Source organism: Sinocyclocheilus rhinocerous, unplaced genomic scaffold (assembly GCF_001515625.1).
Source record: "Sinocyclocheilus rhinocerous isolate Xijiao unplaced genomic scaffold, SAMN03320098_v1.1 scaffold585, whole genome shotgun sequence".
NCBI classification, from domain to species: domain Eukaryota; kingdom Metazoa; phylum Chordata; class Actinopteri; order Cypriniformes; family Cyprinidae; genus Sinocyclocheilus; species Sinocyclocheilus rhinocerous.
In genome coordinates, this window is record NW_015630024.1 from 391,290 (window position 1) to 404,613 (window position 13,324).

A 13,324-nucleotide genomic window follows, 5' to 3' on the forward strand; every position below is an offset into this window, starting at 1 on the left:
ATATATATATCTCTCTCGATTAAAGGAATAGTTCACCCAAAAATAAAATTTACTCACCCTCAGGCCATTCAAGATGTAGATGAGTTTGTTTCCTCAGAACAGATTTGGAGAAATTTATTTAGCATCACATCACTTGCTCACCAATGGATCCTCAGCAGTGAATGGGTGCCGTCAGAATGAGAGTACAAACGGCTGATAAAAATATCACAAGTATCCAAAAGTAATCCATATGACTCCAGTCCATCAATTAATGTCTTCTGTAGAGAAAGCTACGTGTTTATAAGAAACAAATTCATCATTAGGACATTTTTAACTTCAAATCGTTGCTTCAGGCTAAAATATGAGTCCTCTATACATAATGCTTGTCTGAATGAGGAGAGAAATAAGCAATAAAAAAATATTAGCGTTATTATAAAGCGTTATTATAGATTGCTGACTGGTATGTTGGCCAGAAGTATCCATTGGTGAGCAAGTGATGTGATGCTAAATTTCTCCAAATCTGAAACAAACTAATCTACAACTTGGATGGTTTTTGGGTGAACTATTCCTTTAACATTCATTTTATTTCAAGTAACACTTTTTTTTATTTTTTTAGTTTCAGTTAACTATAATGACCCTATATGTTATTTCTAACTCTATGTCTTCTTTTCTCCCTCACAGTGACCCTAACAATGGTGAGTCCAGTGTTCCTGTAACCTGGCCTGAGTTTGCCAGCAATGGCCATCAGTACCTGGATATCAACAACAACATAAACAGGGACAGTGTGAAGCAGATGTTGAGAACGCGTTTGGTTTACTACTGGACTACCGTCTTTGCCAGCTTCCCTGGTGTCCAGAAGAACTGAGCACTACCAACCTGACTAGAGAATCATGCAGACATTTTAGCAGTGAACATGATGCTAAGATTCATGCAATAAACAAAATATATGATGATCAAAACACGCTGTCATGTTTTCTGTATTAACTTGCCATGACATCAAAAGAATCCAATGCTATTTTTGTGATGCTTAAAGATGACTAAAGATAACTTTTTTTTCAGTTAACGTCATTTCTATGATTCTTAAAAGCTCAGAAAACTCAAATAAAGGTGTTTCTTGGCATGGTCACATAAGCCTAAATAATACAAGGGGCCCTGAACCAACTCATCCCGGTGCTATCGGTCCCCATCAAGACTGAATTTAGTCAGGACCTCACTGGAGCAAAACATGGACACAGAATATATATATATATATATATATATATATATACACACTACACCTACAAAGGTTTCGTTTATGGATTGCGATACTGGTTTATTGGAGATTGACGAAGCAATTAAAATTCTTAATCTCTTTGGGAAATATCACAAAGTTATATGCTACAGTTGTGGAATGATGAATGGGTGTTCATGTTCGCTGCTACTGAAATTACTTGTTTATTTATTAACCGAATAAAAACCAAATTCGCCATTGCACTTTGCTCGAAGTAAAAGTACATGTACAGTGTCGCACTGTACATTTATGGCTCTGAATCTGAAAGCTCACCTGCGTGTGGGCGTGGCCTCGTGAATGTCAATCACGCACAGCATCACGTATCCACGGCTCTCATGAACGCTACGGACATATGCTGTTTTTGACCCCTAGAAAAAAATGTATAGCATGCATAAACAAACACTACCGCTTTACTGTCTACATAGAAACTAAAATGAGAAGGAGGGCTAATCGAGAGCACTGACTGACTGTCATAGTACGTATGTGACATCGCAGCTGTCATGGAGAATTCGAGGGTATCACTGATGTTCAAGGCGGCCGCGGTGGCAGCGATCGGTCTCACCGCCACGTTAGTCATGCTCGTTCAAGACCCATCAGACACGGTGCTCGGAGGGGGATACCCAGAACTGTGGCGTAAAACCGGACTGGCAGGAGCCCCTACGCGGGCGGCAGCCTGCATATTCACGGGCGTGTTGCTCCTAGCGATGGGCTGGTTGTACAGACTGTTATTCGCTCCTCTGGAGCTGCTCCGCGGTGTGGATGAGGTGGGGTACATCGCAGAGGACGGGCGCTCTCGTGCCCAGGCTGCCAACGAAGTGCGGCGGCGACGGAAGACTGGAGAATTACCGCCGGTTTATCCAAACGGCTGGTACCGGGTTTTAGACTCTCACATGTTGGAGAGAGGAGATGTGAAGAGTGTGACAGTGCTGGGTAAGTAACAACCGCCAAAATGTTAAATAAAACTGCGCAGGTGAGGTAAAATCACGTCACTGGAAATGTCCTACAGTTTTAATTCTCATTTTTGCAGCAGTCGAAGTGTCATAGGATCCTCATCCCTCATTGATCAAATAATAACACAGAAGCGGTGTATAAAACAAATGATCAAATCAGAACTTGGGGGAAGAACATCATAAAGCAACAAGGAACGCTTAAATAGGGTTACGTATGCATGCGTCAAAGAGCGCAATCGAACGGAGACGCGTTTTTAGAAGTCGAATCTGGAAGCAGAGGGAACCAGTGTTGCCAACTAATTTTCAGGGGAAGTTGCTAAAGGAAGGTTGATTTGTTGCTAAAAGTTGCTAAATGACGCGATGTCATTGCGCGGTGACGTCATTGCGTAATCACGATGCAAAATTGTGTCACTGCATCAAATCTCAGCAAAAAAATGTTTTTTTAAATATGTTAATTTAGAAAATTACTACATTTTTCTAGATATTTTGCTTACCGTGCACTAACTGATCAACAAACTCAAGTACAAGCTACTAACAAGGTGTATCATAAATGAACAATTATTCAATTATTATTATTATTATTAAATTAAACAATTGCTAATAGCAGCCAACTTAATTCATGTGAATTGTGTACTGCTAGGCACCTTTGGTTTCCTCTTTTTGTGTAATTTAGATGGAAAATGTGTGCCTTTTTTATCGTTTGAGTCACTTATCAAAAGTTGCTAAATGTTGCCAAATAAATAAAAAAAAATAGCTAAATTTGTTGCTAGGTGCTTTTGGAAGAAAAAGTTGCTACGGTAGTCTGAAAAGTTGCTAAATCTAGCAACAAAATTGCTAAGTTGGCAACACTGGAGAGAACACAAGTGTGTATACTACGTTCCTGCGTGAACGTCCCCTTACGTTGCGCCCCACCTAAACGTTTTTGAACGCAGGAATGAATGCCACCCCTTAGACACTCAACAGTTAAAATTATTAATGAGTTACATTTCCCTATGAGACTCCGCACATTTGCAGTCATGTGTTACCCTTCTGTGCTGCGCAGATGCAAATCTGAGACTGAAATAGCTTTCCATTGACTGTTTTGGAGCCATATGGGTTTTCAGGTCATTTCAAGAACAGAAACAGTCATTTATATCCTGACATTCCCAGCTTGAGATCAATAATGCAGATGTTTTGCTGCATATGTTACATCCCCAAGTCTGTTACAGAGAAAGAGCTTATGACCCAATATTTTTACTAAAGGGGTAAATTTAAATTAAATTTGATTACACACATACTAAACCGTGGTTTGCATGCACTGCAAGTATAAATGTAAATACTTGCCTGTACTTCATCAAAAACAACACTCTACAGTTATTATACATGCAGTCTTTATGATCTTATAAATCAAGAGACTACTTAAAAAATAAATTTTCACACTGCCGGATTATTTAAATGAGTTGTTAAAAAGAGAAAAAGTCATTTAAAAGATGAAAGCTCAGGACATAAAATATGTGCCTTATACATGTATATAAGTATTAACTGAATATTAGCTAATGTAATTGTAAGCATTTTTTTTGCCATAAATGAATGCCATAAGTATGCTAACAGAATTAATACCATTATGACAAAAATACAAGTTGCTGAGACCAGCTTGAACTCATTTGGGTGATTTCTCACAGACACTATGTTGCGTATGTTGCTGCAAGATATGCAGCTATATTAATATCTTCGATCAGTTTGTTATGCAAAATCAGCATAGTTATTGAGAACCTTCGGAGACATGCTTATTGATTTCAGACAGGGTTGTGGAGTCTGTGAGAATATAATTTTCATTGTGCATCACTCTGACAGACTATACCATGATCAGGATTAAGCATTTGTGTACGTGCAGTCCTGTCATTGCAAAGTCTTTGTCTTTTGTTACTGGTCTTTGTTATGTTTAAGTGCCTGTTGCTTAGCTGAGTTGCTGTGGGATGCCCTATCATGTTCCAAAGACCTTTGAGTTTTCACTGAAAACCAAACAAAACACGTTTGTAGTTTTGTTTTTGGGATTCAAAGAAACGCTGTTGTGCTTTGCAACCTGGAGACTATTGAACCTGTGATGCCCTTTTCTACCTCTTTTGACTTTTACAAATACTGGATGACTGTCACAACCAAAGATCTTACAGATAATGGAAACTGTAAATGAAATTACATTAAAGATTGTTTCAGCCTGAAATTGTATTTAATAATTTTTTTTTTTTTGCAATATCAACCTCAAATTTGGAATGCAGCTTGTTTAGATTTACATTATAAAATTTAAATAGTATTTTTGTTTTTCACATTAATAAACTGAAACTTATTTTATTATAGGCCTACTAATTTTAACTCGACTGTGAGTCACACTGAATGAAGTTTTACTTCAAAGTACATTGTAAATCATTATGCTTTTAAATTATGTAGTGTACTTAAAATCTTAAACTATAAAATATATTTTTAAAAACTGCACTTGTAGATAATATAATACTAATAAAATAAATAGCCACTTCAGTATACTTAAAAAGAGTAGGCCTACTCTTTCATGACTGACTCTGAGCACACCTTATAATTATTCAAGTTAAAAGTTTTCCTTTAAAATACATTTTAAATCATTATGTTTTAATAACATGTTAAGTACTTTATTATCATTTATAAAATAACTGTAGTGTTATTTGATATTACATTTAAACTTAATATATTTTAAAGATGACATATCATGAAAATCTGACTTTTCCAGGTTTTAAGTGCTATAATCAGGTCCCTGGTGCATCTACCAACCAAGGAAACGTGAAAAAGATTAACCCAATCACTTTGTTTAGGTAAGCCTTTTTCTGCAAGCGTCTGAGAAAACGAGCGCGTCTGATTTCGCTCCCTTGGTGACGTGGCAAAGGGATCTTATTATAATATTCCTTACCACCCCTTAATCTGTAAGATTACACGCACAGTGCCGTCATTTTGATTTTGCAAGCGACAACGGTGTACCAGCTCTAATGCCATGGCGAAAGTTTGAGCAAAACATGCTAACTGTTCTGTCTTTAGCTGCACAGACGAGCACAGAACACTATTTACAGTCCCAGCCTCAGAGGAGACAAGAGAGCAGTGGATTTATTGATTTATTTACTGTATATTGCTGCTGCCACACAGATCTAAAATAAACAAGCGATTTATTTCCCAGCTGTTTACCTTCACAGACATAACCGACTGTTTTTGTAACTCGTGTGTTTTTAACGTAAACTTGTGTGTGAATGAGAACTTAGATTAGTACTCACATGCTGTGACAGCAGCTTTCTGTCCGTGTGCTTCGGATGCGTGCGCTCAGAAAAAAATCTTAAGTTTAAACTCATACGGTTTAAAACGCATGATTTCAGCATGATAAACATGATAATCAAAACCAAAACAAATGTTTTTAGCAGATAGGAGCTGTAAAGGCTCAGCTCTATTCTGGAAAAGGGGGCGGGGAGCAGCAGCTCATTTGCATTTAAAGACACAGGCCCGAAAAACAGCTTGTTTCTGCTTCCACTCAAAATAGGCATTTTCAAAATTATATAATAAATGATCTGTGGAGTATTTTGAGCTGAAACTTCACAGACACATTCTGGGGACACCAGAGACTTATATTACATATTGTAAAAAGGGGCATAATATGTCACCTTTAAATGTACTAAACTGCAACTTCATTTAAATGATACAGTTGCAAACAGTTGTTGGTCCCCATTGACTTCGAAAGTATAGAACATAAAATACTAGGGAAGTCAATGGGGATCAGAAACTGTCTGGTTACCCACATTCTCCAAAATATTTTCTTTTAAGTTCAACAGAAGAAAGAAACTCATACTGGTTTGGAACAGCTTGGGGTTGAGTAAATGATGACAGTATTTTTGGGTGAACTATCCTTAAGTCCTACTTAAGTTAGTCAAAATGACTCTTAAATTCAACAATTTGCATTTAACGTAAATTTAAGATTGTTTCCACATACGAAGATTTAAAAGAATGGTAGTGTAAGTGTACAAGTTGACCCATGTTTGACGTCTGCTTAGATGCCATCTAGACGCTTCTCCATCACAAACCCAGAGACTAAAAAGCAGCATCTTTAAGCAGTGAGACAGCTAAATGGAGTTTCCTTTAGTGATCTCAAAGGGCACAGCATTTAATTGCATGCAGTTACTGCTACAGCGTATTTATGTGCACTTCATAAAACCTTAGTTAAATGGGCTATCGACTAGATACCTCATAGGAATCATATCAGATAACAGACATGATACCTGATATGCTTATGCAGCTGAAACACACTCCTCTCTTTCCCTATTTATACATAATCTGAAATGTACTGTATATGACCACTTAATGGATATTTCTTGTTGTTTGTACTTGCTGTGTAGAATAAATGACAGAGTACTTTCATACTGTTCGCTATTGCCTTAATGGTTGTTGGATTCCACTGCTTTTTCTCTGTCATTTGAGTCTAGTAGCTTTTTTTCAGGGGCTCTGCATTGCAGGCAAATAAAACCCCTCATGTCAGCATAACAGAAAGGGAGTTTTTGGGTCCTGTAGCTGTAGACCCGAGGAGAGAGAGAGAGAATGAGTGTGCAAATCTTCAATTTGGCTAATGATATAGGTTGAGACACAATAGCAAACAGTGTCACACATGCTCAATGATGTGACATAAAATGTCATTCTCAGCTCTTACCTCATTTCTGCATATGAATTGAAAATCAATTATTTTCAATACACTACATATAACTACACTACTTGCGAGAGTATGTGATATAACAGTAGATGTGGGAACCTCGGGCATTTGGGGCATAAGCAAGCAAGCCCAGGCTTTTTCTAAAAGGAAATTCATCCAGAATGACAGTCGGTGGCAGTTATGCAATTAACCTTGTTTTGTTTTTTTGTAAAAGGCCAGTACTGCCCCTTTAGGTTATTGTAACCAATTGCGGCATACTATTTTTAGAGTTATTTTATTGTTAAAGGGAACATCAGATGCCCATTTTCCACAAGTTGGTATGATTCTTTAGGGTCTTCATGAAAAGTCTACAACATACTTTAGTTAAAATTTCTCAATGGTAGTGTAAAACAACACCCTTTTTACCTTGTCAAAAACAGCTCTGTTCACAGCGAGCCATTTTGGTGCATGTCCCTTTAAATGCTAATGAGCTCTGCTCACTACTCCCCTCTCTTCCGTGGGGTGACGAGCCATTCTCATGAGACTGTAAACTTTAGCCGCATTTAGCCGTGGAACTTGCTAACTAGCACATTATTAGGAAAGGCGATTTGCAAAGATTCATAAAAATAACATTTATACTCACTTCTTCTGGAGGTGAAGCTGGATCACGAATGATTTGCGCGAACGTAAATGCATTTAGGCCATCGGGGGTCAATGGCGTACTGTTGACAGCTCACTCAGGGCGGGTCTGTGCTAAAACGCCAGTGTCAGGCCAGAATCTGTGAATGAGAAAGGGGTTATTATTTTTGGGGATTTATAAAAAGCACTGGGTGGATTTTTATCATTATAGGGTGGTTGTGTACACACATTGCCAACACACATTTATGTTCAAACACCATGTAAAAGTGAATTTTGCATCCGATGACCCCTTTAAAGCAAAATGAAAAATGTATTTTCCTCCAGGACAGCAGGTGGCAGTGTTCCGTGGGCAGGCTGGCAAGGCCTATGTGGTGGATGCTTACTGCCCCCACTTAGGCGCCAACCTGGCTGTGGGTGGGCGAGTTGTAGGGGGATGCATTGAATGCCCCTTCCACGGGTGGCAGTTCCGTGGGGCTGATGGGAAATGTGTCAAGATTCCATATGCAGATAAAGGTGAGAGATCAGAGAAGCACTAAGACCTCAAACTTTTAATCATTATTGTACAGTATATGACATTTTTTTGGATGTCTTTAGTGCCTGAGTTTGCGAAGGTGCGGTGTTGGCCCAGCTGTGAGATCAACGGGCATGTTCTGGTGTGGTTTCACTGTGATGGCCTGGAGCCCAGCTGGAGAGTTCCAGAACAGAGCGAGATCACCCACGGGGAATGGGTGTACCGCGGCCGTACCGAACATTCCATTAATGCACACATCGAGGTCAGACAGCATATTTGTAACTCAGCTCATATGAATGAATGAATGATGCATTTATATAGCACTTATTGTGTATTGTTGTACACCCAAAGCGCTTTACAATCATGGGGGGGGGGCTCTCCTTTACACCCCTACTGTTTTACGAGAAGTGCCATGGGATTTTTAATGACCACAGAGAGTCAGGACCTCGGTTTAACGTCTCATCCGAAAGACGGTGCTTTTTTTTTATAGCTTTTTTTCATATGTGAGCGATGTATTTTATATTTCTCAGTGAATATGATGTTGGTATCTAGCAGTCATTTTAATTCACACTTTCATCTCTGTCTTTTCTCAGGAGATTCCAGAGAACGCAGCAGACATCGCACACTTGGCTCATTTGCACACTCCAGGTATCGTCAGTGGAGTTGATCTGCGCTATACTAACAGCAAGACCTGGGAGTTTATAAGGCATGACTGGAAGGTTTGATTCCTCACACAGACATCCATCCCAAGGAGAAATGTAAACAGCAGTGTTATTTTAGTCTTACTGACATATTATTATAGTTTTTAGTAATATTTTAAATTAGATTATATTTTTACATTTTCATTTTAAATTTTTGTTAAGATTTTAGCAATTTTGTTGTTTTTGTCATTTTTATTTTTAATTTTCTAGTTCTATATAGCATTTAGTAGTTTTAGTTTACATAGTTTTAGTTATTTTAGTACTTCCTATGCTATGTTTACACTGAGTCATAATTACTGTAATTGACAACTTTATTATACTCTGAATTGTTCACAATCATGGACTCAGAAAATTATTATTTCTATAGAAACGCTCATAATGAAGAAATCCAGTTAGGCCCTCATGAAAATGAGAAGTGTTGCCTTGGCAACTAGCTGAAATAAAAAAATTAACTAAAGGTTTCTGTTTTTATTTATTTTTAATTCAGTTCATGTTCATTTTGTTTCAAGTAACGAACATGGTTTTAATTTAAGTTTCAGTTAACATTAATAATCTTGGTCAACAGATTTTATGTCTTTATGTCACAGAAAACTAGGATACATAGTAGAATTAAAATGGATAACACTATCATAAAACCATAAAAATCTAGCAATATCTACTGTAAAAACATATCACTTCTGTATGTGACTCAGACTGTCTGTGTGTTGAATTGGCGTACTTAGAGCCTCGTAACTACATATTTGTAGCATTTTATTTATTTAATACCATTATTCAATATTTCTTTTATAAATAACTGGCCTAATTTACTTCCAAAAAATTGTCCAAAAACACTTTTTCCATTGTACCTTTAAGAAAAAATATGATTATGTAAATTACTTGTTATGATTGGCAAACTTTTGCATGTGAAATAAGTACTGTAAATGTCAGAGTGGACTTAAGTGTTTAAAAAATATTCTGTTAATTATTAAATAGGATAGTTCACCCAAAAATGAAAATTCTGTCATTATTTACTCACCCTCATGTTGTTCAAAACCTGTATGACCTAATGTGATTCCAGGTGGAGTGGAAGCCTGAGCCTGAGCCGAACAAGCACTGTTCACAGATGTTGGTGAAACACGCTCTCACTGTGTTCGGACGGCACTGGCCTCTTCTTGATTTGGACGTCCAGGCCAGACAGGTAATGACTGGACCGTCATCTAGAGGGCATGAGTGAGCCGTGCAGACGGAGAGAAATGCCTGGAGACTGACTGGGATTAGCAAAATGGAAAACAAGTCAAGAATGATATCGCACACAACAGCGTGTCTTGATCTCTATGTTCTAATGGTTGTTCGCTGTATTTTAAGCAGTTAGTCGCGTGCATACAGAGCATGCTTTTATGTAAATTAAATATGTGAGTGTGTGTGTGAGAGAGAGAGAGTGTGTTGGATGCCGTAGGATGTGTCAGATTTACAAATGAGATGCTTTTCTTGTACGGTGAATTATGGCTGCACTAAATACAGATTCTTTGCTTCAGGAATCACGTTATGGGTAAATTATTTAGATTCTGTGCTGCAAAATTTTTTTAGCTTTTCACTTTTTTAAATGAATTTGCAAAAAAAATGTCAACACTTGAAAATAAGGTTAAATTTTTTTCTTATTTTTATGGCTTTTTATCTAATTTATAATTATAATATATTAATTTATTATTTATTTTATTATATTTATTATTTTATTTGTTCATTTATAAATATGCTATTTTTCATTGTTAATATTTGTTTATATTATATTACCTAATGGTAATTTATTTGACCTGAAATATTAAAAATGTACTTTTTAATATATTTAAAATGTATTCATGAATAAATGTATTTTTAGTACATGTAAAATTACATAACATTTTTATAGTTATTGTTAATTTGGTGCATTAACTAATGTTAACATATAGAGCCCTATAGTGAAGTGTAGCCTTCTTTTTTTTCCCTCTTAATGCCATAATTTTCCCTCATGGTCAGTTGTGCAACATTTTTCTTTTTGTGTTGTCTGAAAAGGAACTGCCTTGTCACCATAGTGACGGCGAATAATCCTGACGGTATGTGTGAAAGCAGTTGTAATTCAAGGCTGCGCTTTGATCTTCACTTTCAGTCGAAGTTAAAAAGTGTCTGTGTATATTTGAGAGTGGAAAGTGCTGTAGGCACGAGAGACAGAATCTGAATTATGTTATGATTTATGTGAATAAATCTATTTTATTTAGTCTCCCACGGTAGAATGCAGCATAAAGTACTTTGATTTTACTCCCTGGTGATATGAATGATATCTTTTATGTTTGTAGGTGGGTCCAGGTGTGGTTTTCCTGCTTTTTGAACACAGTTTTCTGGGTCGGGGTGTGATCATGCACTGCGTTACCCCAGTCGAGCCATTACTGCAGTGTGTATCACACACCATCTTTTACCAAAGCACCATCCTTCCCCTGGTATCAAAATTCATTCTTCGAGCAGAATGCATTCAGGTAACGCAGAGTTGACATTTGGAATTCTGTTGGCAACTTTGTTACATGTTGCATCCATACACTACTGCTGCTCCTTAAAGGGTTAGTTCACCTAAAAATGAAAATTAGCCCATGATTACTCACCCTCAAGGAATCCTAGGTGTATATGACTTTCTTCTTTTAGACGAATCCAGTCGGAGTTATATAAAAAAATTGTCCTGGCTCTTTCAAGCTTTATAATGGCAGTGGGCGCGTGTTTTCATTCAACAGTCCAAAAGAAGCGCAATAAAGCGCATCTATCCATAATAAACAATGCCACACACGGCTCCGGGGGGTAAATAAAGGCCTCCAGTAGCGAATCGATGCATTTTTGTAAGAAAAATAACTTTCGTATGCGCGTTAACAAGAGAGTGCCTTTCCGGTGTATGACGTAGGATGTATGCGTAGCGCATGCGCCGGTGAGAAGTGATGAACGCGGAAGCGCGGAGGAGAGAGCAAAACAAAACACTGGTCACGAATTAGAAGTACAAAACGAGGATTTGTAAAGAAAAATGTCAGAGGCTTTCAATATAAGCCAAGAGGAGACTGGTTTTCCTTTGCTAAAGTTGGTAAGCGTTGGTTCTCACGAGACTAGCATATGCTCACTGGTGCATGCGCTGCGCTTACGTCCTACGTCATCTGCCCAGAACGGCTTGCACGTATGACAGTTAGCAGAAGTTAGAGAAAACGGTTTCTAACGTTTTAAATATGGATATTCTTCTTACAAAATCGCATCGATTCGCTACAGGAAGCCGAGTCATGTGTGGCACTGTTTATTATGGATGGATGCACTTTATTGGCCTGTTGAATGAAAACACTGCCATAATAAAGCTTGGAAGAGCGAGGACAATTTTTAATATAACTCCGATTGGATTCGTCTGAAAGAAGAAAGTCATATACCTAGGATGTCTTAAGGGAGAGTAAATAATGGGCTAATTTTAATTTTTGGGTGAACTAACCCTTTTAGGCTGCATTTATTTGATCACAAATACAGTAAAAACAGTAATTTTGTGTAATATTATTACAATTTAAAATAACTTTTCTATTTGAATGTACAGTATTTTAAAATGTAATGTACTCCTGTGATGATAAAGCTGATTTTCAGCATCATTACTCCAGTCTTCAGTGTCACATGATCCTTCAGAAATCATTCTAATACACTGTTTTGCTGCTCAAGAAACATTATTATCTTATTATCAGTGTTGAAAACAGTTGTGAAAACCATGATATGATATGTCTTTGATGAACAGAAACTATATTCAGTGGTGTATAAAGTACCTGAAAGCCATACTCAAGTAAAAGTACAGATATCTTACCAGAAAATGACTTTGGTAGAAGAGCATTTAGATGTATTTACACAGTTTAATGTAGCTCAGAGGGGACATGGATGCATTTAACCTGCAGTTACAGATGGATAAATAATGTTTTGTTTTTAACATAAAACGTTGAATACTGATATTTGAAATGATTTAAAACATGAAAAAATCGAAATGTGAAATTAAAACCGCCAGTAGGAGGCAGCAAGTGACTGTTAATGAGTGAGTCATTAAGATTCAACGATTCATTCAAACGGCTTCAGAAATCATTCTAATACACTGTTTTGCTGCTCAAGAAACATTATTATCTTATTATCAGTGTTGAAAACAGTTGTGAAAACCATGATATGATATGTCTTTGATGAACAGAAACTATATTCAGTGGTGTATAAAGTACCTGAAAGCCATACTCAAGTAAAAGTACAGATATCTTACCAGAAAATGACTTTGGTAGAAGTTGAAGTCACTATTTAGAATATTACTTGAGTAAAAGTCTTAAAGTATGTGATATTTATTGTACTTAAGTACGAAAAGTATTTTTTAAATCTTAAACGTACTTAAGTATTGAAAGTAAAAGTACAAGTAAATGCAAAATGGAAAAGAAGCAAACAAATAATAAACGGATATATAATAAATATATATAAAATGTTCATACACAGCTTGAGTAGCAAGATTGTGTTCAGTTTTAACTCAATCTTCCCTTTTGTATTTTTGGTTAAGAATAAGAAGCACTTCATCCGGTACTTAAGTGTCTTTCATTCCAACATAAGAAAACATTTCTGGAATCT

General features: G+C 36.9%; 2 protein-coding genes across 2 annotated transcripts in view; both read left to right on the top strand.

The window, feature by feature from the left end:
• The window catches only part of LOC107739714 (bile salt-activated lipase-like), a 7,288-nt gene extending 6,359 nt beyond the window's left edge, over positions 1–929 (top strand). Inside the window, exon 11 of the mRNA XM_016551919.1 lies at positions 661–929. Within this exon, the coding sequence (XP_016407405.1) occupies positions 661–844 (184 nt within the window). The 3' untranslated portion in view covers positions 845–929. The remainder of the gene's footprint in view (positions 1–660) is intronic.
• Positions 930–1,528: 599 nt separating this feature from the next.
• Positions 1,529–13,324, top strand: part of LOC107739715 (cholesterol 7-desaturase-like) — a 12,922-nt gene continuing 1,126 nt past the window's right edge. The window contains exons 1-6 of the mRNA XM_016551920.1: positions 1,529–2,179; positions 7,829–8,017; positions 8,099–8,277; positions 8,609–8,734; positions 9,774–9,893; positions 11,026–11,202. Of these exons, the coding sequence (XP_016407406.1) occupies positions 1,750–2,179; positions 7,829–8,017; positions 8,099–8,277; positions 8,609–8,734; positions 9,774–9,893; positions 11,026–11,202 (1,221 nt within the window). The 5' untranslated portion in view covers positions 1,529–1,749. The remainder of the gene's footprint in view (positions 2,180–7,828; positions 8,018–8,098; positions 8,278–8,608; positions 8,735–9,773; positions 9,894–11,025; positions 11,203–13,324) is intronic.